This window comes from Nilaparvata lugens, chromosome 9 (genome assembly GCF_014356525.2).
Source record: "Nilaparvata lugens isolate BPH chromosome 9, ASM1435652v1, whole genome shotgun sequence".
Classification (NCBI taxonomy): Eukaryota; Metazoa; Arthropoda; class Insecta; order Hemiptera; family Delphacidae; genus Nilaparvata; species Nilaparvata lugens.
The window spans coordinates 3,105,586-3,132,552 of record NC_052512.1 but is presented as its reverse complement, the minus strand read 5'-3'; the positions used below and the strand labels follow the sequence as shown (position 1 = coordinate 3,132,552).

Sequence of the window (26,967 nt, the reverse complement as noted above, 5' to 3'; positions counted from 1 at the left end):
CGCTTGATCTTAATAGATAACAAAAACATGCGTCAATAGACAACGTCATGAAGCTATTTTCCGATCTGAGTTGCAACTATGAATTAATAAGCTAACGTTTGTCGAAACGCAGATGCTGATCGCTTTGAGAACTTTTTATTAAGAACTGAAACAAGAAAAAAAACAAGTTTCATCCACTGTATCAGGAAAAATTTACATCAAGAAAAACTTATTTCAACCAAAAAATGAGTATTGTTAGGGCCGGTTTCCGAGCTCGGGATTTAGCCAAGCTCTAAACTTTAAACAGCTGGAGTCAGAAAATTGGATTTTCCGAAACGGGGAGTAGACGTGATTTTTATGATAATCTTTATTTTCTTATTTCTATAATTGAAAGCGTTTTCCCTTGAAGAAATGAAACATTCCTAAATAATTCAAAATAGCTGAAACTTCACACAATTTATTTTATATTGTGTTCAATATTCCAGTTTTTTTCGAAATTTAATCTAAACGTGAACTACGACTATGCCCCGTTTCGGAAAGCTAATTTTCTAACTCCAGCTGCTTAAAGTCTAGAACTTAGCTAACTCCCGCGCTCGGAAACCGGCTCATAATGTACTTGCTAAAACTTGCTAAAACCGATACAGTAGTTTATATAAACAGTGTAGTGAGGTCCAAGTTATGATGGATAGTGGAGAAAGATAGAAGAAGAGCGTTACTGATTCTCTCTGCCTTGTCACTGCCTTCTATTGAGGATAGCTGAATCCGGTATAACTGATGTAATATTCACTGTACATTCTTGTAGAATAATTAATTATGTTTCATTTGTCAAGAGAAAAAAATCCCAATTATTTAATAAATTTTCATGAAAAAAATTTCTTATTTAATTGTATTTTTACATTTTCAAAACACGATCTGGCAACGTTGCGGAGCAAGAAGAGGATAGCGCTATCTGCTTTCTCGAATGATAGACCAGGGTAGCTGTCTATATAATGATACTGTCATTATAATGTAGTCCTTCCAATAGTCTAGTCATTTTATAGAAAAATGGGGATGAAAAAGGGGGATTGCTTGCAAAATATATTGAAGTTTCATTTTTCTTATTTCTCCATGTAAAATTAAGTAGGCCCCAAAAATTTCGGTTCCTTCTTTATTTTGTGCGATTTCCGCCAAATCCAGCCATCGGACAGAAAAAAAACATACCACCCTTTTTTTTAGCTGAAGAAATTTCGATTATAATAAAATCATCCCTAAGCCCCTATCTCTGATAAGTATTGAGTTACAATTATTCATATATTGGTTATATTGTAGGAAAAATCATTTTCGGTTTATTTCAGTTCTTTAACAACGATTAAATATCTTCTGATTATAAACATTTAAAACCGTATGATTCAAAATCTCTCAGGGAGGAATTTTGTTCTCTACAGCATATATCATGCTATAGTGAGGTCCATATTATAATAATAATGACCGATCCTCTGTCTTGTCAACGCCTTCTATAGACGGTAGCTGATACAGGTTTATTGATGTAATATTAACGGTTCATTCTCGTTTGAAATAATCAATTATATTCCACTAGTAGTTCTGTGAACAGTAGACCTCACGCAGTATTCTCATCCACAAGTACCAGATGTCAACTGTTTTAAATGTTAACAAACTCAGTTCACGTTTGAATTTGTATTCCATATGATATAATTCATTCAGCTCCGTGATGATCTTTCTATCTCATGTAAATTAATTTTTTAGAATAAAAAATATTATAATATTTCTCCAGCATTATTTAGTTAATTTGTTTATTTTTATTCACCTATTAATAATTAGTTTTTTCGAATGTGAGAATATTGATACTGATGGGCACGCATCAGTATATTACTTAATACCATGACTGCAAAACAAAATATTGAAACCAAAGATCTTAAAGCTGCGATTAGACCAAATTTATTTAAAAAATGTTAAAAACTCAATCCTTTTAGATTATATTAGATTGAACATAACTTATCATACACATGATGAATATATGTGTTTGTCAACTTCCGTTCAATCTAATAGAATCTATAAGGATTAAGTGATAACCATTTTGTTAACAACTTTGGTGTAAACCCAGCTTAAAGATGCATACCTCTTTAATGTCTTTGATTGAAACTATAGACCTTATACAAATACAGTAATAGACTGGCTTCTCCACACATCTGTGCAATCACTTGTCAGCTGATTTATGATGAATAATTATATAGTCTGATTTTTACTCTAATATTGGCGTATGAAGGAGGCTTCTTTTTTCTTTTATATTATCCTTGAAATGCAAAATTTCCAAAAACCTTGTATATACGTCGACGTGCAATTGAAAAAGGAACATACCTGTCAAATTTCAGGAAAATAAACATTTAAACATTCAAACATTTGAACATTTAAACATTTAAACATTTAAACATTTAAACATTTAAACATTTAAACATTTAAACATTTAAACATTTAAACATTTAAACATTTAAACATTTAAACTTTAAACATTTAAACATTTAAACATTTAAACATTTAACACATTTAAACATTTAAAAACATTTAAACATTTAAACATTTAAACATTTAACATTTAAACATTTAAACATTTAACATTTAAACATTTAAACATTTAAACATTAAACATTTAAACATTTAAACATTTAAACATTTAAACATTTAAAACATTTAAACATTTAAACATTTAAACATTAAACATTTAAACATTTAACACATTTAAACATTTAACATTTAAACATTTAAACATTTAAACATTTAAACATTTAAACATTTAAACATTTAAACCTTTAAACATTTAAACATTTAAACATTTAAACATTTAAACATTTAAACATTTAAACATTTAAACATTAAACATTTAAACATTTAAACATTTAAACATTTAAACATTTAAACATTTAACATTTAAACATTTAAACATTTAACATTTAAACATTTAAACATTTAAACATTTAAACATTTAAACATTTAAACATTTAACACATTTAAACATTTAAACATTTAAACATTTAAACATTAACATTAAACATTAAACATTTAAACATTTAACATTTAAACATTTAAACATTTAAACATTTAAACATTTAAACATTTAAACATTTAAACATTTAAACATTAACATTTAAACATTTAAACATTTAAACATTTAAACATTTAAACATTTAAACATTTAAACATTCAAACATTTAAACATTTAACATTTAACATTTAAACATTTAAACATTTAAACATTTAAACATTTAAACATTTAAACATTTAAACATTTAAACATTAAACATTTAAACATTTAAACATTTAAACATTTAAACATTAAACATTTAAACATTTAACATTTAAACATTTAAACATTTAAACATTAAACATTTAAACATTTAAACATTTAAACATTTAACATTTAAACATTTAAACATTTAAACATTTAAACTTTAAACATTTAAACATTTAAACATTTAAACATTTAAACATTTAAACATTTAAACATTTAAACATTTAAACATTTAAACATTTAAACATGAGAGACATTCAAACGCGAGAAAGAGATAGCGTAGAATGCTAATCAAACACTGCCATTTCAACATGGACCTCACTATAGGAAGTGGTAATCTATTGGAAAGTGGGCTCCCGGAAGTGGAAAGCTGATTTCTTAAATGGATGATATTCACAGTATTCATTTTCATCAAATATCTGTTAAGATACGGAAAGTCGAGTATAGAATATTATTTCTGTAAGGATCTTTCAAATGATTGTTATCAATTACAGTATTTGTTTCCAGCAAATATCTGTAGATATACGGTAGAACTGTACATAGATTTTCACAGTTGAAGTATACTTCCAATTTTATTATCCTGCAATTGAAAAGTAGAATTTTTCAAGGAATCAGTAGCATCCTTATTTCTCATTTCATGTTGCTTCGTATTTCAAATATCTTGAACGGTAGAATTTTTCATGTACACATGGCTACAAACCGTTCAACCTTGTGAGTTTTAAGACAAAAACAAGTGATCAAACGTCATTGAGCTATTTTTTGATATCAGTCACCTCCTTGCATACTAATTTGATGCACGTGTTCCGTTTTGAGAAATATATAAGTTTGAAGTTTTTGGAGTTGTGTATCACTGTGAACTCTGGTGTTACTCTGAGATCTGGGAGACATCTTTGAAGACATCTTGGCTGACTTCAACTCGACGAGGGAGGACTTTGGATCATCCAACATGGCTGTTCCTATCTACTTCATGTTTTTGGTGAGTTCTTTCTGATTTAATCATACTCTTCATCTAGGCTTTTTCCTAACAATAAAATAGATTAATACTCACTACATAGGCTCTGGTATAAATCTTGTTTGGCACTTCAACACTGCTTCTACACTTTATTTCTGTTTCAAGTTGGTTACGATTGAATTCTTGAATAGTTGATGGTACAAAAATATTAATGGCACACTGACACTTTTCACACTTTTCCGTTTGTCAAAATTATTATTACAATAATATATTTCGATATAATTATTATTTCCAATAATATAATCACAATAGACTAATTGTATTTAATATTATCATAAGTTGCATAGGTTTGAATATTGTTGAATGGATATGGTTGATGCTACACTCTCGCTTCACTTGACTTTTTATTACGTCAAGTTGAATAAGTTTTTATTGTTAAATAACTGATAGAACGCATTTTCATGGCACAATAATAACACTTTGCTTGACTCTATATTATTTCGAGTTGAATAGATTTGTTGTAACTTAGCATTATCAGTGTTTATAGGCTTCCATTAGGTTTTCATTCATTCTCATAGACTTATCTATCAGAGCTCTTATTCTTCTAGTAGTTTTGTTTCATGAACAGATAATAATATGAACATAGTAATATTCATTACTTTTTCCCGCATCATTAGTTATGAACATAATGATATTCATGATTTTTTCCCGCAAATTTAATCACAAAATTTAGACACTTGGAGCCGGTTAAATTTTAACCGTGATTAATTTTACGAGAATCAATCAGAGAAGGCTTTTTTGATAAGACGGTTTCTGTGATTGGTTCTCGTGAAATTAATCACGATTGAGATTCAATCGGCTTTTGTGCTTTCCGTTCAAATTATAATAATAAGTTTATATAATTATAATGATAATAATAAGTTTAAATTTCTTTATTATTCAGTTTATTTTCATTCATAATTATATATTATTTTCCATTTTTATGAGTATTTCTTCAGTATGCTGGCTTTAATGGTTTTTCACATTTGCTATGAAAATAATAAGTTCAAATTATAATTATAAGTTTATATAATTATAATTATAATACTAAGTTTAAATTTCTTTATTATTCAGTTTATTTCCATTCATATATATTATTTTCCATTTTTATGAGTATTTCTTCAGTATGCTGGCTTTAATAGTTTTTCACATTTACTATCAAAATAATAAGTTCAAATTATAATAATAAGTTTATATAATAATTATAATACACTAAGTTTAAATTTCTTTATTATTCAGTTTATTTCCATTCATATATATCATCTTTCTATTTCAACCAATTTTCATTCAATTCAGCATTTCTCCAATTTGCTGGTTTTTGCAATTTATCACATTTAAAGTTAAATTTTCTTGGTTCTTTATTCTTTTTCAATTCATATCATTTATCATTTCACCTTTCTCCTCATTTTTTTCTAACTTATTTCAGTTAACTTAATTAGGCATTTCTTGAGTATTCTGGTTTTGATAATTTTCCACATTTACAATAATTCATAATCCAATTTATTTAGTTTTCAATTTATTTCCCATTCAACCCCATCAAGTTACCTCTCTTTTCAGTCGAACGCTTTTCAAATATTTTTTAATTTTTAATCTTCATTTTCATTTCCATAGGTATAAGTTCTCAACAAATCTGTGTGATAATATCTCATTCAACTTCATTTCACTTCAGTTAACTTTACTTGACTTCTAAATTGCCGAATGTTCATAAAACATTTCCCATTTTAAATTTTCCAGTTTTTCAATGTGATACTAAATTTTTAAAATGCTAGTTTATTTCATTTTTATATATATCATTCTAGTTTTTTTAATTGGTCAACTTAATAATCATTTATGAATTTGGATTTGTTCGTGTTGAAATCAGGCTCATATTCACATTTATCTTTCTTCACTCAAAACAAAAAATGGAATGAAAAAGATTCTATTCATCCAAAAAATTATACAATAACATGAAAATAAACATCGAAACAGTGAACTTTTTACAGTAATATAATGACTGTAATGACTGTATAGTCAGTTCTTTATCATTTTTCCATTTTCAATAATTCAGAATTATCTCTCATTTCATGATCTTAGTTATTCAAATTTCATTTCATATCATAACATTGCAATACATAGGCCCGGTTGCACAAAAGCCGGTTAAATTTTAACCGTGATTAATTCCACGAGAACCAAACAGAGACGGCCTTTTTGATAATTGACGGCTTCTCTGATTGGTTCTCGTGGAATTAATCACGATTTTGAACCTCAAACGGCTTTTGTGCAACTAGTTCAGTCAAATGGTCGTTTATCAGGAAACAGCCCCGGAAGAATTTTTCTCGACGGTTCTATATGTATTTTGGGGCGTTGAATTCGAATCCGAAATTTGCTGCCACGCCAGAGGGCGGCTTCACCCCCAAAACCCCCAAAAACCCCCAAAATTTCGGACTTTTTTCAAATTTCTCATTCAATAACGAAAACCTTGAGTTTCTCATGAAAAATCATTCTTGACAAAAATATAATTTGCAATAAATAGAGTGGTCGCGCAGGACTCTTCCGTTTTTGGTTCCGGAGCTACAAATTTTCAAAAAGGGGTATTTTTAAGGGTTTCTCAAAATTATGCAAACTCACCACTTTCACCCTATACAACTTGTATATTTCACTAGTAATTATGGAAAACCAAACATCACGTGAAAGAGCAATTAATTCTTAACAGGATTACTTAAGAATTTTCAAATTTAGTAGTGGGTGAGGGGGTGGGACACCCAAAAATAGAAAACAAATCATTCAGTAAAAAAACAAATTTTTCATTAAAATACCTTTTCAAGGTCTTCCTAACAAAAAAAAAAACATATTTCGGCTGAAATCATCAGAAGAAGGTTATTTTCTATGGGAATCATCCGTTAGATACACTTACTTCCATTATTTCCGGGTGGTGGGGGGGCACCCATAAGGATACGTCAAGGATCAATACTTTAAACACTTATAATTTTATATTCTATATTCATTCACTATATACACTATATATTCTATATTCAAAACTGTGTATCTCGGTAACCCGAAATGATAAAAAATGGTATTTGGTCTTGATTTGAAAACAGAATCTCCTCTTTCATGTGAGGAGAATGAATTTCGTGAAAATATAATCGTGAAGTGAGATACGTTTGTTTCAAAAAATCAAGAAATTTGCGAAATTTTCCTCATTTTCACAGTCTCGACAGTTTTTCGATAATAAACAGTCATGAAAGATGGATTTGAGGTGACGTAGCTTATCGAGCATCCAATTTTCTTTCATTTGAGACCAATCTATCATGTTTCTAAGTTTCTATCATGTATCTTACTCGTTTTAGAGACTCTTGAATAACCGTGAAATCGTAGGAAAAATGAAAAAAGGGAAAATAATAATTTTTTCAATCGGTTGTAACTTTTGAACAGTATTTGAATCTGAAAAACGATTTATGGAAGAGAAAAGAGGAGAAAATTCTCTACAACCTTGACTGATTTTTTATCTGAAATATTCCACAAGATACGCCACGTTAAATGTGTGAAAAATTTGTGATACGTTAATAATTTTCACAGTCTTGCATAATATTCAAAGTGGCGTATCTTGTGGAATACTTCAAATAGAAAATCAAAAAAGTAGTCAAGGTTGTAGAGAATTTGCCTCAAATCCATCTTGCATGACTGTTTATTATCGAAAAACTGTCGAGACTGTGAAAATGAGGAAAATATCGAAAATTTCTGGATTTTTTGAAACAAACATATCCTACTTCACGATTATATTCTTACAAAATTCATTCACCTCACATAAAAGAGGAGATTCTGTTTTTCAAATCAAGACCAAGTACCATTTTTTATCATTTCGGGTTACCGAGATACACAGTTTTGAATATAGAAATTGGGCATTTTTCTGTGAATTCAAATACATTATGGGCTAAGATACACTAAAATAGGGATTTTTCATTTTTTCCATCAAATTTCAGTTATGATACATGATTTTGAACCGCCTTGACGAGCTGAGAAGAATGAGCTGTAGAACAAGGTGATCTGACTTATCTGTCAAAAATTATAAGTGTTTAAATTATTGATCCTTGACGTATCCTTATGGGTGCCCCCCCCCCACCCGGAAATAATGGAAGTAAGTGTATCTAACGGATGATTCCCATAGAAAATAACCCTCTTCTGATGATTTCAGCCGAAATATGTTTTTTTTTGTTAGGAAGACCTTGAAAAGGTATTATAATGGAAAATTTGTTTTTTTACTGAATGATTTGTTTTCTATTTTTGGGTGTCCAACCCCTCACCCACTACTAAATTTGAAAATTCTTAAGTAATCCTGTTAAGAATTAATTGCTCTTTCACGTGATGTTTGGTTTTCCATAATTACTAGTGAAATATACAAGTTGTATAGGGTGAAAGTGGTGAGTTTGCATAATTTTGAAAAACCCTTAAAAATACCCCTTTTTTGAAAATTTGTAGCTCCGGAACCAAAAACGGAAGAGTCCTGCGCGACCACTCTGTTTATTGCAAATTATATTTTCTTCAATTTTGTCAAGAATGATTTTTCATGAGAAACTCAAGGTTTTCGTTATTGAATGAAAAATTTGAAAAAAGGCCGAAATATTGGTGGTTTTTGGGGGTTTTGGGGGTGAAGCCGCCCTCTGGCGTGTCAGCGAATTTCGGGTTCGAATTCAACGCCCCAAAATACATTTTTAGAACCGTCGAGAAAAATTCTTTCGGGGCTGTTTCCTGAAAAACGACCATTTGACTGGACTAAACAGGCACTGAGAATTTATGAATACTACTGTGGTAGGTCCAATGAAAAACAAACAACGGTGATTTTTGAGCGAAAAATATATAGGTATGTCTTTAAAAATCTGGTCAGATTATCCACATTCGTTATTATTCAGCGTTGGATGAATGGAAAACATCAGATGTTATTAACATGAAATGCTGTCAGTATAAAGTGAATTGCTGTCGGTACAGTGTAGTTGAGAAGCAGGTTGCCTATACAATATATTGTAGGGGTATCGAACTAAACTCAGTATAGCCCAAAGATTTTTTCGATCCAAAAATTGAATAAAAGCCGAATTTCCACCATCGATAGAACCCTCCTAGAGGGTAATTCTCCCAAAAGTCCCAAGAAATCCCCTTGGAGCTTTCCCCCCTAGCCACCCTCAAAGTAGAAAAATCCAGGTAATCACGGGAAATCAATTATCTCAATAACCATTGATCGGGAAGAGTTCTATTATACGTCATTTGATTCCTTACATCATGGACTACAATATTAGTTTCATTAATTTTTTAATGAAATGGACAGTTTTCTTGATGAAATAATATATATGTAAAAATTTAGGGGGGTTGCGATTTGATATTTTTGTTTTCTTCGATTAACTTCGAAGAAAGAAATTTTAAAGAAAGATGAGACAAATAAATAATAGCCACTCAATTTCCGAATCCATTGATGTATATTGTTATGTATTTGCGAGTCGATTTGACGCCGTGGAAGGGGAAACAGCCGACGCGGTACCGCGCCACTGACTCTCTTCGCCATAGTAAACAGTGAGAACAAATTATTCTGAAGCTTTCTATTCTATTTTTACTGAACATGAAGAGGCAATACCAAGCCAGAATTGCAGTTTCTTTCACAATCATTACGGTACCTATTATCATAGCATTCAAATTGATGTTATGTGAATTTAACTATGGGATTATCCCCATCTCACAATTTCCCTCTTTATCCTTATCGTGATTTAGAATAAAGTAGTTAATGTCTATAGTCACAAAAATGAATGTACAGTACCTATAATAAAATAAAATTATAGAATATTATACTATATTTAATATTACAAATAACAAAATTTCTAGTAATAAAGCAACTTTTTCTTGGAACGAATTTCAAGGCTCTCAAAATGACTTTTTCTCAATCAGAGGCAGAAATTCCAATGATTATCATAATAGTTATTCAATGAAAATTGTTTGTATTGTACATTGTTCGACGTAAGATGAACTACATCCTTAAGGTAATCAACTTATTTAGGATTATCATGTTTATGAATGGGAGCGAGACTGTGATTAAGACATATATAATTAGGACATTTTATAATTTATCAGTCAAACTGAAATAAAAAAATCATATACAATGCATAATTCTGATCAACTCGAATTAAAAAATCTGGTGTGGCGCACTCACACAACTTTCCTTGCTGTTATGAAAATTTATCACCTGACGCTAGTGTTCCCGAGCATCTCAAGTCTACTATTCAAAGATCTAAGCCAGCTGGTGACAGGACTATAACGCTGGAGACACACGAGGTCTGCTATCTCTTCATAGTGAAGACAACTTTCCTTGCCGTTATGAAAATTGATCACCTGACGCTAGTGTAAACGCGCATCTCAAGTCAAAGATCTGAGCCAGCTGGTGACAGATCAATAACGCTGGATACACACGAGATCTGCTATCTCTTCATAGTGAATGATTTAATAGAATCAACAGTTGCCAACAGTTTGCAATTGAATAATTACATTTTCTCAAATTTCAAGCTTATAAATTGAAGAGATGTCCATGCTCAATCGTTTCAACTAAAAATTTTTTGTTTAAATTATATCCGAGACCTGATAATTGGAAATCTGAAATCAAACTTTGCATAGATGGGGCGGAGCTCCTGAAATTTTTACAGATATGGGACTTGTGGCAGTTGATATAGCTTATCAATGACTATTCTAGGTAAAAATTTGATCAGAATCGTTGGAGCCATTTCCGAGAAAATCGCGAAAAACCCTGTTTTTGACAACATTTTCGCCATTTTAGCCGCCATCTTGAATCGCATTTGATCGAAATTGTTCGTGTCGGATCCTTATAGTGTACACTATATATGCACACATATAGTGTACCTTAAGTTCCAAATTTCAAATCATAGCTTTAATTGGGAGATGAGATATCGTGTACACAGACGCACATACACTCATACACACACACACACATACAGACCAATACCCAAAAACCACTTTTTTGTACTCAGAGGACCTTCAAACGTATAGAAATTTGGAAATTGGGGTACCTTAATTTTTTTCGGCAAGCAATACTTTCCTTACCTATAAGGGTAAGGAGAGTAAAATGATAGTATCAAGCCGAAATGAATTGAGCAAGTGACTATCCACTGTTCAAATTGCACTGTGATTTCCTTCTACTTCCAAATGGATTAAACTGCGTTACTCTTCAAGGTAACAATATTATTGAAAAAACCAATGGAATGTGAACGTCATCCATACAGCATTTAAATTTGAATTTTCAGATCATGTAATTCATAACTAACTAATTCTTAAGAGAATAGTGATGAATTGAAAACAGTGCATGTAACATTGATACAAAGCGATACAATGAAAAACAGCATCGATTAATTTATTACTGAACTTATGAAATTCATATTACCGTACCTTTAAAGCTTATAAAATGTAAAACCAACATTTTCAATTTTCTCTACTGGAGCAAAACATCGATAGAAAATAAAGAAGAGCCCATTATAACCAAAAAATACTTTTACTAGAATTCACTTGAACTAACGTAACTCACTTCAACCCTTCAATGATCACAATGAACTAGAATGGTATAAAAACTATAAAATTGATAATCAGGTACATTTTTTTCAAATAACTTCACCCAACTAAATCTGTGAATGCCAAGTCATGAGAAATAATGTTCAATACTTCAATAGATTTAATTTTTCAACATTTAAATAGAAATTGATCTATTCTTTTGGTGCCCGAATCAAAATCAATAACAATCAACATTAATCGACATCAAGAAAAGCTTCTGCCAACCTTGTAATTCCAGTATGATTCTGCTCATGCCTTACTTCCATTTCTAAAGTTCTCATTGAGCTCCTTGTGTAATGTATGACAAGATGCGAGTGGAGCTGAAGAATCGATGTGTTAACAAATAATAGAAGATGATGAATCATCTTTCAATTCATCTCATACGGTAGGCTACTTTGTACTTGGTTCATGATTATTTACGAGTTTTCCATCTCCAATGGACCGTACATCTGGTTTTCAATATTGAATATTCAATATTTTCTATCCTACTTGATCAACTTTCCTGTGATTGAGAGGGTAGAATGTAAAACACTTTTATGATTTTCCCACCGTACTTTTTATGCATGCTTACTCTTCCTTAATTTGTATGATTGCATGGCTTTCATCTTTAGAATCTAATGAAGTTCCATGTTGGACTATTTGGATAATATGTAGAGTCAACTAGTAAGAACGGAAGATGAGCTACTTTTAAGAGAGAATCATAGAAAGTTTCAACTCAACAAACCCAATATATAATTTTTGATGCCTCAGCCTATACCTCATATTTGCCTCAAATGAAGGTATATTATTAACCTGGATGGAGAATCTGTGGATAACAGCAAACACTGCGCGCTATGATTTTTCAGGAAATCGCCAACGTTAACATAATTGTAAACTATGATTCATCTCAGTTTTTGACATTTATATCTCATGATAAATATGATAGCAAAGAATCATGATCATACACACGTATATATATATATACATTTATCATATTATGTAATGAGTATTGTATGAGTAATGTATGAGTATTTTATCGGTTGCAAACAATATCTTAGTCTGTCATAGAATGCATGATTAAGCACAAGTCATATACAGAGTGATTCTTGATTATGGTAAAATAATTTGATACGTGATAGTAGAGGTGAAAATAAGAAGAAAAGTTCTTATAAACATATATCCATAAACGCTTCATTAGCGAGCTACAGAGTGAAAGATTTCGCCCGGAATTCAGTTCTTCTGGTGAAATACACCGATGCTGAATTGTTTGGGGACTATTTTTAAAAAAATTCACTGGATTCATATGGAAAAAATTCTGAAAAATTGAATAAAGCTAGTCTGGTAGCTGTAAGGTAAGTAGTTTTTGAGAAAAAAGTTTAAATATGCAAAAAATCTAAGTAGAAAAACACAGACTTCTACGTTTGATGCCCAATAACTTTCTTTAATGATCAGTAAACAAATATATGTTCGCAATAAAAATTGTAGTGAATTTAATTCTGAAAAGAATTATGTAAGCTGTGTGAACTAAATTTGAATAAAAGTTGAATAAAATGTATTCTTATGTAGAACATTACACCACAAAAATTTGCTGTTTTATGAGGAGAGAACTAATAGCTCATAGGTTGTTGCTGATTGCAAATAAAATATTCGGTTTTTTATGAAAAGTTTGATTCTTATATGAAATTAACATATCTCAATGATATTGAACTTATACCAAAAGACTAAAGATGATGTTCCAAGTGACCTCCGTTGTTCTGAATGCATATGTTCAGACGTCTTCTCATCGATTGCCGGACCCGTTCAAATATTATAGGAGTCTGCTTTATCATTTCTATTCCGTTAAAAATCCTTAATCGGAGTTCTTCAATGGTATCAAGCGGATTATTGTATACTAAGGTTTTCAAGTGTTCCCAAAGATGAAAATCCAAAGGAAAGGTCCAAAGGTCTGGTGACCTAGCTGGCCATGGTACTGGCCCACATCGGCCTATCCATTAATTTGGAAAGCTGTGATTCAGGTGTTCACGAACAGCAACACCAAAGTGTGCTGGAGCTCCATCATGCATAAACTAAATGTTTTGGCGCAACTGAAGAGGTACATCTTCAAGTAAAATAAATAGCTCCTCTCTCAAAAAGATTAAGTAGATTATGCCATCAAGCCTGGGAGGAAGCTCGAACAGAAGTAGATGATCACCTATGATTCCTGCTTAAATGTTTACTGAAAACTGATTTTGTGAAAGATTAGGATTGATGGCATGAGGATTCTCATCTGCCCAAATATGTTGGTTGTGGACATTAACTATGGCTGTTCTTGTAGAGTGTGCCTCGTCGGTAAATAAAACGGTTGTTAAAAAGTTTGGGTTAACAAGTTTTTCTAAAAACCATCGGCAAATACCAGCACGGAGAATACAGTCTCGTGGCAATAGAGTATGAACTTTCTGGAGGTGGTATGGATGTAATTGTTGCTCCTTCAGTATCCTCCAAATAATAGATTGATTGACATTAAACTGCACTGATAATTCTCTCGTGCTCTTCTCTGGATGTTCATAAATTTCATTAAGAACTTGTTCTTCTAACTCAACAGTCATAGTAGATCGGGGTCTGCCTGCATAAATGTGCTCTTTGAATATCAAAGAACCTGTTTCAGACAGGCGTTGATGAATAGTGGCAAAAAACCTTGAACTTGGACATACTCGGTTAGAAAGTTCTCTTGATACAAACGTCTTGCTTCAGTACTATTACAGTGTCTCATTCCACACATTAAATGAATGTCAGCTAATTCGGAATATGAATAATGTCTAAAATTATTACCTGCCATTCTTCAAAAAGTTAACACTTAACACAAAAGCAAAGTGAAATGGTTACAAATAACTAGTTAATAGATTAAACAAAAACACAGCGCGGTTACAGTAGCCTAACTTAGAGTTTGTTGTTTTGTTCAACAGTGAGCTAAAATATTTCTGAGAATAACTTTCAGCTGATAATTTTTTTTGAATTTTTTTTCATTTAGAACAAAATAAATCAGCTGTCTTGGAACAGCTGTTATTTAAATCCATGTTTTATTTGCAATCAGCTACAACCGATGAGTTATTAGTTCTCTCCTCATAAAGCAGCAAATTTTTGTGGTGTAATGTACTACATGAGAATACATTTTATTCAACTTTTATTCAAATTTAGTTTACACAGCTTACATAATCATTTTCAGAATTGAATTCTCTACAATTCCCATTGCGAAAAATTATTTGTTTACTGATCATTAAAGAAAGTTATTGGGCATCAGACGTAGAAGTCTGTGTTTTTCTACTTAGATTTTTTGCATATTTAAACTTTTTTCTCAAAAACTACTTACCTTACAGCTACCAGACTAGCTTTATTCAATTTTTCAGAATTTTTTCCATATGAATCCAGTGAATTTTTTTAAAAATAGTCCCCAAACAATTCAGCATCGGTGTATTTCACCAGAGGAACTGAATTCCGGGCGAAATCTTTCACTCTGTATAGCTTGCTAATGAAGCGTTTATGGAGAACTTTTTTTCTTATTTTCACCTCCACTATCACGTAGTAAATTATTTTATCATAATAAGGAATCACTCTGTATAACAACGAAATGATGAGTTAATTATCACATTTCATACAAAACAAAGACAGAAATATATATAATAGTGGCATTAAAATTAATTCACGTAGAAAAATATTGATTTCCTGAACTGGCAATGATTGTTTTGAGCGCCATATTGTGAATAAGATTGTTATAAGAATAAATGATAATAGACTTGGAAAGTAGTACTATTTTACTGTTTACTATGATGAAGAGAGTCAGCCGCTCCGTACCGCGTCGGCTGTTTCTTCTTCCACAGCGTAGAATCGAATCGAAAATACATAACAATATACATCAATGGATTCGCAATGAAAGTGGCTACATTAATATCATTTGACTCATTCTTCTTTGAAATTACTCTCTTCGAAGTTAATCGGAGAAAACAAAAAAATCAAATCGAAAAACTCCTAAATTTTAACATATATATTATTTTATCAATGAAACTGTTTGATTTATTGAGGAAATGGATACGATTAATATTGTAGTCCATAATGTAACGAATCGAATGACATATGACATTTTTTTTTCGATTAATGTTTACAGAGATAATTGATTTCCTGTTTGCTGTTTACTATGGCGAAGCAAGTCAGCCGCGCCTTACCGCGTCGACAGTTTCCCCTTCCACGGCGTCAAATCGAATCGCAAATACATCAATTGGTTCGCAATGGAAGTGAATAAATTAATTATTTCGCTAATGTTTCTTTAAAAGTTAATTGAAGAAAACAAAAAAATCAAATCGCAAACCCCCTAAATTTCTACATATATTTCATTTTATCAAGAAAACTGTTCATTTTATTGAAAAAATGAATATAACTTATATTGTAGTCCATAATGTAACGAACTGAATGACGTATGAGAGAACGGTTTCCGATCAATGGTTACAGAGATAATTGATTTCCCGTGACTACCTGCATTTTTCATGTTTTAGCTGGCTGGAGGGGAAAGCTCCAAGGGGATTTTTTTGGGAGAATGACCCTCTGGGAGGTTTCTATCGATGGTAGGAAACTCAGCTTTTATTTAATTTTCGGATCGAAACTGCCTTCTTGGACCTTCATTGACTGGGCTAGTATAAATTTTATCCATATTATAATATGAACCATTTGGTAATATCATGAAGCAAGTCACAATTTTATTTTACATTGGTGATAAATTTAATGGTTATTGATGATAACTTATCGTTTTTAGGAGTTTTCAGTTTTCAATCATTTTTCATTCTCATCTCATATTTATATTTTTGTTAGGAGATTTCATTTCATTATGTATAATTTTCAGTTTACTTTCTCCATTTATTTTTCCATTTTGATTGTTCATTTTCATGATTTTATTTCAAGAGATAATTGGGCTCATATCATTTTTTATAATTATACTTTTCTATTTTTTGATAAACAAATGTAATTTGGAGAATTCCCTATTGAAAATACACTATTAATGTGAAATCTAGAAACTGACCCATACATCAACTAAAACCTTCACATAAAACTCAAGTGATTTAGGGCACTTGGATTTTGAAGAGAGATGATCAAGATCAGAAAAATGATTTGATGATCAAACGAGATTATTAATTCTAGTAATTGTCTATTGAAATAAACTCCCCAAACATTACATTTTTACATTACAAACAATAGTTTTAAAATGAAGATTCAATTTATGATCACATGCATAAGTACAGTAGGTGAGGTAAAAACACCGGCAAAAGGAAGATTTCTTGTGCGCCAGTGTGAGTCGTAAATCAGCTTAATCAGGGATGTAATATATTTGTTTTAGCAAATTTCAATTTCAATTCAATTTATTTATTCACACACACACACACATAAGATACATCAATATGAAATAAAAATTAATTACATCAATAAAAAACATTACAGTATAAAATAAATATGAGAACACATTACAATATTGGAAGACAATTATTTATACATGTTATGTGGTGAAGAAGGGTAGAGGATCAAAAGTCCTTCCAACTATGGCTATCCATGTCATAGAAAGGCTTTTGATCCTTGGAATTTCTGGAAAGGATTGGGAAAGGGATGTGATAGAGCACAGGTAGGGGAAGTGAGCGCACTAATCAGAAAAGTTCTCTGTTAACTTATTATAGTTCTCAAAGGTAGAAGAAGTAGTTAATTTTGATCCAAGCATTGATATCTGTTTTTACTTTTTTGTTATCTTGGCACAGCTAATAATTTGTTCAGGAATTTTTATTTATAATTTTAGTGCTTAAATAAATGAGTTGTCTTCTAATATTTTCATTGTTAGTATGATAGATTAGGTACTTATTTGAGGTGGGTCTTAAATTGTATTGATTATTGATAGTATTATTGGTGCAAATGAAATTATTTTTATATTTAAATATATACTTCACTACATTCATTACATACAACTGTCTAACTGTCAACACGTTAAACTCTTCAAAAGTCAGGTTGGTTGGGAAAAGTCTAGGCTTATTCAAGATTGTTTTAATGATTGATTTTTGAATTATGAAAAGCTCTTCCAAGTGGGAATTATAACAGCCCCCCCATACTGAAATACCATACTGAATTATGGACTGTACCAGTGCAAAGTATACCATTTTAAGATTACTTGAGTTTAGAATTTTTTTTGCTTCGTAGAATTTATAAGAAAGATATCTGATTCTTTTGCATAAAAATTTGATGTGGATGTCCCACTTCAAATATTCATTTATTATGACGCCTAGATATTTTGTGCTTGTTACTCTTTTTATTATGGAACAAGTGCAGTTATTGAAGTTCATGTTGCAGTTTAAATGTAGTCTCAGATTCATATTTTTGTCGGGTTTACCAGTTGTATTGAGTGCAAAGGTGATGTAATTGGTTTTATCAATGTTCAAGCTCAAAGTGTTTTTGTCTAACCATTTTGTCCAACCATTTTTTTAATGAGAAAACAATTCTGTTCTGCAATTTCATGAGCCTCGATCCACGATTTTCCATAGAAAACAGCTGCAGTGTCATCTGCGAATGATATAGCTGTTGAGTTTTTTAGTTTCAGGCTCAGTAAATCATTCACATAAATAATAAAAAGGATTGGTGAGAGTACAGTTCCCTGAGGCCATTTTAGAGGTATCAGTACATCCATTTATTGTTAAAGACTGTGTTCTATCTCTCAAATAGCTTTTAATCAATTCTAGAAAAATTCCCCTGAAGCCATATTTCTCGAGTTTATTGTAAAGGGAGTAATGTGGAATAGTATCAAAAGCTTTTTTGATATCCAAGAAAACCCTGATATTATTCCTGATATTCAAGAATGATATAGATTTGTAATTGGAATTCAGGTTTTGTGAAACAGTATTAGCAAATTTAATTAATGCATCTTCCGTACTCTTCTCAGCCTGAAATCCAAATTGATTTTAATTTATTATTTTATGTTTGCTCAAGAACAGGACTTATCTCTTCATTATAATATTTCCCATAATTTTTGCCAGGTTACTGATAAGACTGATTGGCCTGTAATTGCCAGGATTTGATGAATCTCCTTGCTTGAAAAGAGGTTTTATTTTGGCTTTTTTGAAGTGTTTGGGGAAGTAGCCTTGCTCAAAACATTTATTGAAAATCGTGGCTAGTGGTTGTGAAATAGTGTGGCCTATTTGCTTAAGTACTGTGTTATTGAGATTATCCATTCCTGGGGCACAATTATTCTTCAGTTCTTTTATTGTTTCTTAAATTTCTTTAAAATCTGTTGGTCTCATGAAGAAAGAATTCAGTAGAGGTGTTTCGGTTATATCGTTGTTGTGATCAAAGTTGGGAGAATTCGCTAGTTTATTGTTCAAAGCTATAGCCTGTCTTTCACCAACATTGGTAAAAAAGTCATTGAGCCTGTTGGCCTCAACTCTGATCCTGTTACACTCCTTTTTTCCTTCCCCGATTGCCTCATTAATACTCCTCCAAAGCTTTGAACTATTGTTTTGACATTGCTCTATTTTAACTTTATAATATTTCTCATTCGCTTCACTTATGAGCCTATTCAATGTGTTCCGATAAATTCTGTATTCATTTATTGAATCAGCATTTGCAGGACCTTTCCTTATTCTATCATGCATTCTATCCCGTATAGTAATTGATCTTATTATTCCTTGCGTTATCCAAGGCTTCAAAGGGCGATTTCGGCGAGGAATGTTTATCTCAGTTTTGACTGAATTAATAATACCATTTAACCGTTCCACAAACTTTTCAACAAGTATATCTATATCTTCATTTCCAAAAATTGTATTCCAGTTTTCTTTTTCCAATTTTTCAGCAAGAAGTCTGTAGTTGTATGATATTTTTATGCTGTTTGCAGGCATATTTCTATTTGAAGAGGTTTCGGGATTCTGTTCATTACCTAAATGTAATAGAACCGAATAATGATCCGTTATTGTTGTCTTGAAGATGTTTCCAAATATAAAGCTGAAATTGCTATTTGTGTTTTTGAAAAAGATATGATCTATGCACGATTCAGATGTGGTTGATACTCTAGTACTTCCATTTATATGAGATTTAAAGCCTTTGCTCATTAAAATATGCATGTATTCCTGAACCTGTATACTAGTTGATTGAATATTTATATTTATATCACCAACCATACAAACACTAATTGAATTGGGTATATTGTCAAGGAAATGGTTTAGGCTGTTGACAAAATTCTCGGTGTTATGCTTACTGGGTGATCTATAAATTCCTATAGCTCTGAACATTTTATCATTTGGTGTTTTCAAGTACAAACACAACGAGTTTGCATCAACAATGTCACAAGCGATCACACTGACATCAATATTATCTCTAATATAAATGCACAGACCGTCGCATTTGTTAATTTTCGAATATTTATTTACTTTGGTGTAACCTGGGATCTTGTAAGTAAATGGAATGTTCTCAGTAAGAACTATTACATGGATATCTGTTTTTAAGCTGTTTATACAACAGATTAACTGATTGAAATTTGCATGAAGGCTGCGGATATTGGTCGAGAAGATATTTAAGAATTCAATATTTTCTTCATTTATTGAAGGAACATAATTGATATATACTCATCGATTTCAGGAGTGATGTTATCAATTTCCAGCAAAGTAAGAATTTCATCAATATCAGCCATGATCAAGTCTGTTATCAAGCATGCATAATCTATCTCTGTTCCACTTTTCAAGATCAGTTTCATTTGTTGTTCTTAATTTATCAATGAGTTTGTCTATTGCATCTTTTTCTACACTCGTAGTTAAATATCTGAAAGTATTGGTGTGGCGTGAAAGAGCAACTATTGCATGTTGGATACTGTTATAAATTTCTCTGTTCCGGTAATCTACTCTGATTAATACTACGTTTTTAGATGTTAGTCCTTGTGCTTCGTGAATAGTATGAAGTTTCCATCCTTTCCAAGTATTTTCTCCCCAATTTAGTGCTTCAGCTACTCTTTGTTTCTCCTGCTGTGTGAAGGTCAAAAAAAGGGTCTCCGAGAATATAAAATGATGTTCACCTAATCTGTGTGTCGGAAGTATGGATGAGATTTTACTATTTAGCGTAGCGATGATGTTATAGTGGGGGGGGGGAAGTGCATAGCGGGCATCTGCGGGTTTTTGAAAGGTATGCATACGGCTCACAGAAGCAGCCACACATTTCATGCCATTTCGTTTCCAAGCAGCTTCTCTCAATGTAAGGTAACTGTTGTCAGTCACCAACTACAATTATTTCTTGTCCTTTACTCAATTCGAATTCAGCTATGTAACCAATGTAACCAGCATGCATTAATAATACTTCATCAATGAAAACTCTTTCATACGTTTTTTCACCCGAGCTATTTATAATGTAAGATCCCACAGTTCTATAATCTAAGTTTATGCTCCTTTCATCATCGATATCATGCATCCTAACCACTTCTTCACGAATAGATTTTATGCCAGCTCGTGTTTGACTAAGGACAAGGTCTCTTCCAGGATCATGCTTAGAAACTATGAAGTAGGGTTTCCCACAACCAGGTACTCCGTCATACCATTTAATATTGGGTAACTTACAATCCTTGGAGTTTAATTTATTTATATTCGCTAATAATTTGCCATTAGGCATAAGTATTGTATCTTTGGTCACCAGGACGTATCTTTCCATAGTTTCAAATCTTGATTGGTGGGGCTGGAATTTTACGTACTTCCCTCCCTCTTCCAAGCAAAAACCCGTTGTGTAAACTAAGTTTGTTCTGAAAAGAAATCGCTTTATTGTATTATCGTACTCCCTTTCAAATCATTCATAATTTCTCCGTTCGAGCTTGCAATGTTGGATTGTGTTATTGTTGAGAGAAGTTGTTTGTATATCTTCGCATTTTCTGTATCAGTCTTTTGAATAATGTGACGAAGTTCTATCATAGAGTTTAAGTAAACTTCGAGTTTTGTATAGCCCGGGAAAAATCCTAAAGGGGTTTCAGGTGGACATTTTGAACTATCAGAAGCATCAGGGATGTTGAGGAATTTAAGTTCACAATAGCCACGGTACGCGAATACAAATCTAAGACTATCCGCCTCCAGCACATTACTCAATAGACTAGTGGCAGTCATCTCAAGAAAATCATTGAAACAATCAACACCAACAATTAATGGATAATTTGTTTCAGCCCATTTGTTTAAGGTTTTGAAAATTGAAAAGAAGTTGAGCTCAATTTCTTTGGTACATTCTATCAATAATAATGGATTATTATTTACAAGATTTTGAAAGAGTTTTATATTAGTATTTTTTAATTGGTCAAGTTGTATCCATTCTTCATGTGTAAATTTAGTTTTTCTCGTCAGAGCTGCGAAACCCTTGGATGTTTTAAAGTTACCCTTACTTAATTTAACAAAACTTATCATTACATCTACATGTTCACCAAAATTATATACAAGATTTACTCTAAAACACTTATTGAAATGGTCTGCTTTTAAATTAATAAAACAAAATAAAACTTGTAGCACTCTTTATTTATTATTTATTTATTTATTTTAAGTTTTTTAAGAAATAAAGGGTGCTACAAGTTTTATTTTGTTTTATTAAGATTTACTCTACTTTTAGGAGTTTTACAGGTTGAGTTGAATATTTCTATACGAGTTAGAACTTGGGCGAGATCTACATTTCGGGGCTCATAACTCATGGAGCTATTGCTAATTTTTTTATTTATCAATTTATTAATTATTTTTTTAAATACCATAATCTGTTTTATCTATGATTTGTTGTAACGCTTTTCGGTAGGTGGGGCAATCTTTATCATTTGCTTTATGGTTGTGATTTTTTTCAATGTTCGAGCAGTTTATGCAGTATGGACTTTTTTCTTTGTTTGGGCATTCCTTGATGTCATGACCCTTAACGGCACAGTGTGCGCAAGTACTTTGGCTATCAGGACAATGCTTACTTACATGGTTCAGTTTCTGGCACTTAAAACACCTTGAAACTGCTGTATAGTCTCGAACTCTACAGGAATTCCAGTCTATAAGAATTCTCTGTTCGTTTATCATTTCCTTCCTAATTTCACCCGAACATTCAATGACCCAGTGGACAGTTTTCCCATTTTTTGGCACTAGCTTAAATTTTGGCTTAAAGTTTGTGCAGAATTTATTTTTATCCATTAAGGAAAAGTTACGCTCATAAATTTCCTCAGTTAATTCATTGATTTCCATATCACTACAAACATTGTAAATTATTACTTTTGGCTTCCTGATTAGTGGCTCACTTACCTTCATTTCGTTTTCCTGCAATATTTTATTACTCAAAAACTTATATTTCTCAGTCTTAGGGTCTAGCACCAGCAGTAATCCACCTCCTCTGACGTTGACTGCTTTTTTATCTTGAGATTCTGTTCTCTACTAATGTTCTTTTTCAAAATTTTTCGGATATTTTCACTGCTCTGTTTCTCGTCTGTAGTCTCGTTCTCCGGTTTCACAATCAAGACGTTCTCTTTTGGCGTGATTTTCCTGACCTTGGGCTCTGTTTTGGTTGGTTTGGCTGCTGGTTGTACGGCTGCTTCTCCGGTTTGGCCAACAGCATCAGCTGCCTTCCTCCTAGTCGGTAGTTGGACCACCTCCGCGAAAGATTTTTTTCCGTTTTGACCGTTGGTCATCCCCACCGCAAGCTTCGCAACACTTTGTTCAATTTTCTCAATTCTCTCGTAAATTTTTGCGTCGGACTCCGCAACATTGTACCTGGTTTCCGCTCTTTCTGTGATAATACAAAGTCTATTGCACAGTTCAACAAAATTATCATAATCCTCTCTTGATAATTTCCTTTTCACGTTGTAAACTTCCGATCCCCATTTCAAGAATTCTTTTTGCACATTTTTAAAGTTTTTTATTTCACATTTGAAACTTTTTTCGCTCACAATGTTCACAATGTCATTTTCATTTTCTACTTTCGATGGCGAATGAAACAGATCATTGTCCTCGTATTCTGGCTGTAGATTTCCCGGTAATGCACCCATTTCGTTGTTTGTTGTTTACAAAACAAGAAAGAGGAAACGTAGCATTGTTCACTAACAAAATCGTTGATTTGGCGAATTTCGCTTTAAAAACTATCAAAAATTGAAACACTGGCTATTGCAAGCTCGGCGTATTTTTGTTCCACTTTTTCACTGTTACACTACTGACTACTGTATAAGCCTACTACGACTGCTAACTAAAAACGATGTTGACTCTACGACGTCTGAACTAGAACTGAAACTTGAATATAAACTTGAATCTAGCGTATGAAGTGTTGACTGTATGACTGTATAGGATTTGATTTATTGTATGGCAAATAAATGATCTGATCTGATCTGATAGCATCCTCCGCGCTTCGCACTCCGGCTGGGAAACGGGCTTCGCCCGCCCAATTGTTCTTTATCGTGTATTGATCTTTATCTATGTATTGTGTTGGGTAGCAGCCTCCGCGCTTCACGCTCCGGCTGTGAGGCGGGCTTCACCCACCCAATCGCCTTCCATCACTGTATAGGGTTGGATAGCAGCCTCCGCGCTTCGCGCTCCTGCTGAGAGGCGGGCTTTCCACAATTTCCTTTTACGACTGTACGAGGGAGGGCAAGTTAATTAGGTTAAGGGTGTTGGGGGTAGATTAGGTAGGGTATGTCAGGTAGGGTAGGCCTGGTATGGTAGGTTAAGTAGAGAAGATCAGGTAGAATCAAGGTAGGTTCATTTTATTATTAGTTTACTATTTATTTCACTTTTGTATGATTTATTGGTACAATCAAATGTGAATAGCATTGAAACAGTTTGATGTTTTCACCATTTATTTTCTCTTGCTATGCCATTATTTGAATTCCACATTCCCATTAAAAAAAAATTAAGTTGGATTTAATATGGCGGAAAAAAATTTTCAGACGTCAAAAAAGTAGTTTCTACTGTCAAATTATCATTGTAAAAGAAATATTAAGCAGTTTTAAAAATTTTTACCAAATCTGTCTAATTTCTGTGATTCAATTAGAAATTTGAGATAATTACAATTTTACACAATTTGGTAATGCTGCTATTTTTTCGTATGGAAAGCCAAGTCTTAACTTATTATTACTCATCCATTCATTCAATGATACACAGAACACAATAATTTATTGAATTATTGGAGGACAAAGAGGCACAGCCCAAAACTTTTCATTAACCGAAATTAATTTCATGCACTAGTCCAAAAAGTATGTTAACATGTTACATTCACTTTTGAAGTAGAGTCCGATTTTCAGTGCGAAAACTTGAAAACAATAAATTTTAAGTTCAGATTTTCTTAATCCTTGCTTTTGTAATAAATAAATGAATAACGAAATCACCAACACTAGTATATATTACACGTGAACTATCGGCTTGAACAAACAGTGAAATTTGGAACATAAATACCAAGGGTTAGTAGTATCTTCTTAGGCTGTATGGGAAGACATGCATGATACACATGACATGCACTGTTCATCACAGCGAAACGCTTCGAGCAAAAATGTTGAGTCATGTTTTTGTATCTCTGAATTTTGTTGTTCATTTTTTCTTCGCTGCTCTATTTGACCATGAATGATTTTTCTATCATTGTAATTTGTAGTTTACTAGTGGTTCATCTATTGTTATTGGTTGTTTATTCTATGTTAGGAGCCTCTCGCTGATAACAAAACATGCATGATGAACATGAATGAAGGACATTTATTTATTTATTGGATAAAGCAAACAATACAATAGTTGGAAAAGAAAAAAAACAGGCTATTGCCCAAAACTTCTTTTGTCTCAAATTGTCCAAATATTATGCATGTTATGTCCATTTCAATTTATTGACCAAATTGTTAATCCGACACTACAAAGCAGAATAAGACAAACAGTTTCAAATTGTATGTTCAAATGATGTATGCTCTACCGATAGTGGCCAGCCTTATGGTATCTTTTCTCCTTAGTACAAGCAGAGATGACATAAATAACATAGTTCTCTCTCTCTATGGTTCAAGCTTGAATATATTGTAATCTGTATAAGTAAAGAAACTCAGTCAATTAACTAACCACCTAATCAATTTCAGGCGGTGCTGATCGGGTCCAGTGTTGGCCAGCCAATGCCAGGGGGATCGCTTGTGGTTTACCAGCAAATCGATTCGCAACCGGTCAACCCGGCGCTACAGAAGAAGGTGACCGTTGGCGCGAAGGACACCACTCTGACCACCATGACTAGTGGTGGTCCACCGGACTACAAAGTGCGAGATACGATCACCAAGGTCATTCTGGCCCCGCCTGACTCACATAGGAACATCAACGATCATCAACTGTAAGTAAAACATTACTGTTCCTCTGTTCCTCCTCCTCCTCCTCCTCCTCCTCCTCATCATCCTCCTCCTCCTCTTCCTCCTCCTCATCCTCCTCCTCATCCTTCTCCTCCTCCTCCTCCCCTCCCCATCCCCCTCCTCCTCCTCCTTCTCCTCCTCCTCCTCCTCCTCTTCCTCCTCCTTCTCATCCTCCTCCTTCAACTCATCATCCTCCTCCTCCTCCAAAACCATCAAGAATAAGTTACAAGTAAAATAATAATATTCTATTATCTATCTATTTTAGTCCAGTCATGTAAAAAGACTTGAAAAAGGGCGTGTGCTTGCAATTTATAAATATTCGAAACTATGTTTTCTATATTATATCTTCCAGTTGTATGATCCAGTTTTTAACGGCACATTTAAATTTTCTTGAGTTCTCTATTAGCTTGATGTATACAGGAAGTAAATTGTGGAGTTTTGGTGCTAGGTGGTTGAAGTATCGTTGGTATGTTGCCTTCCTAGCCACGTTCGTGATAAGTAGGCTTCTATTTCTTGTGTTATGCCAGTGGTTTCTGTTTTGAAAGCTTTCTGGGTTCTTGTGCAGTCTGCAAATAATTCCTAGGGAGTAGAGTTGTCTTGCGTCCATCACACAAAACTCATTGTAGAGCTGGTTTGATGGATAACGAGGTGGCCTCTGCTTGATTATTTCAATTATTAGTTTTTGCACTTTTATAAGGGGGTCGAGGTGAACATAGTTTGTTCCTCCCCATCCTATAATTCCATAGGTAACCAAAGACTGGACTAAGGAATAGTAGACCATCTTCATGCACTTCTCGTCTATAATTGTTCTCAGCATTTTGAACTTGAATATTATTTTTG

At 32.5% G+C, this 26,967-nt stretch overlaps 1 protein-coding gene across 1 annotated transcript in view; it reads left to right on the top strand.

Moving 5' to 3' along the window:
* The first annotated feature begins 4,013 nt into the window (after positions 1-4,013).
* LOC111050532 overlaps positions 4,014-26,967 on the top strand; it is an 86,039-nt gene continuing 63,085 nt past the window's right edge. The window contains exons 1-2 of the mRNA XM_039435405.1: positions 4,014-4,238; positions 25,870-26,111. Of these exons, the coding sequence (XP_039291339.1) occupies positions 4,209-4,238; positions 25,870-26,111 (272 nt within the window). The 5' untranslated portion in view covers positions 4,014-4,208. The remainder of the gene's footprint in view (positions 4,239-25,869; positions 26,112-26,967) is intronic.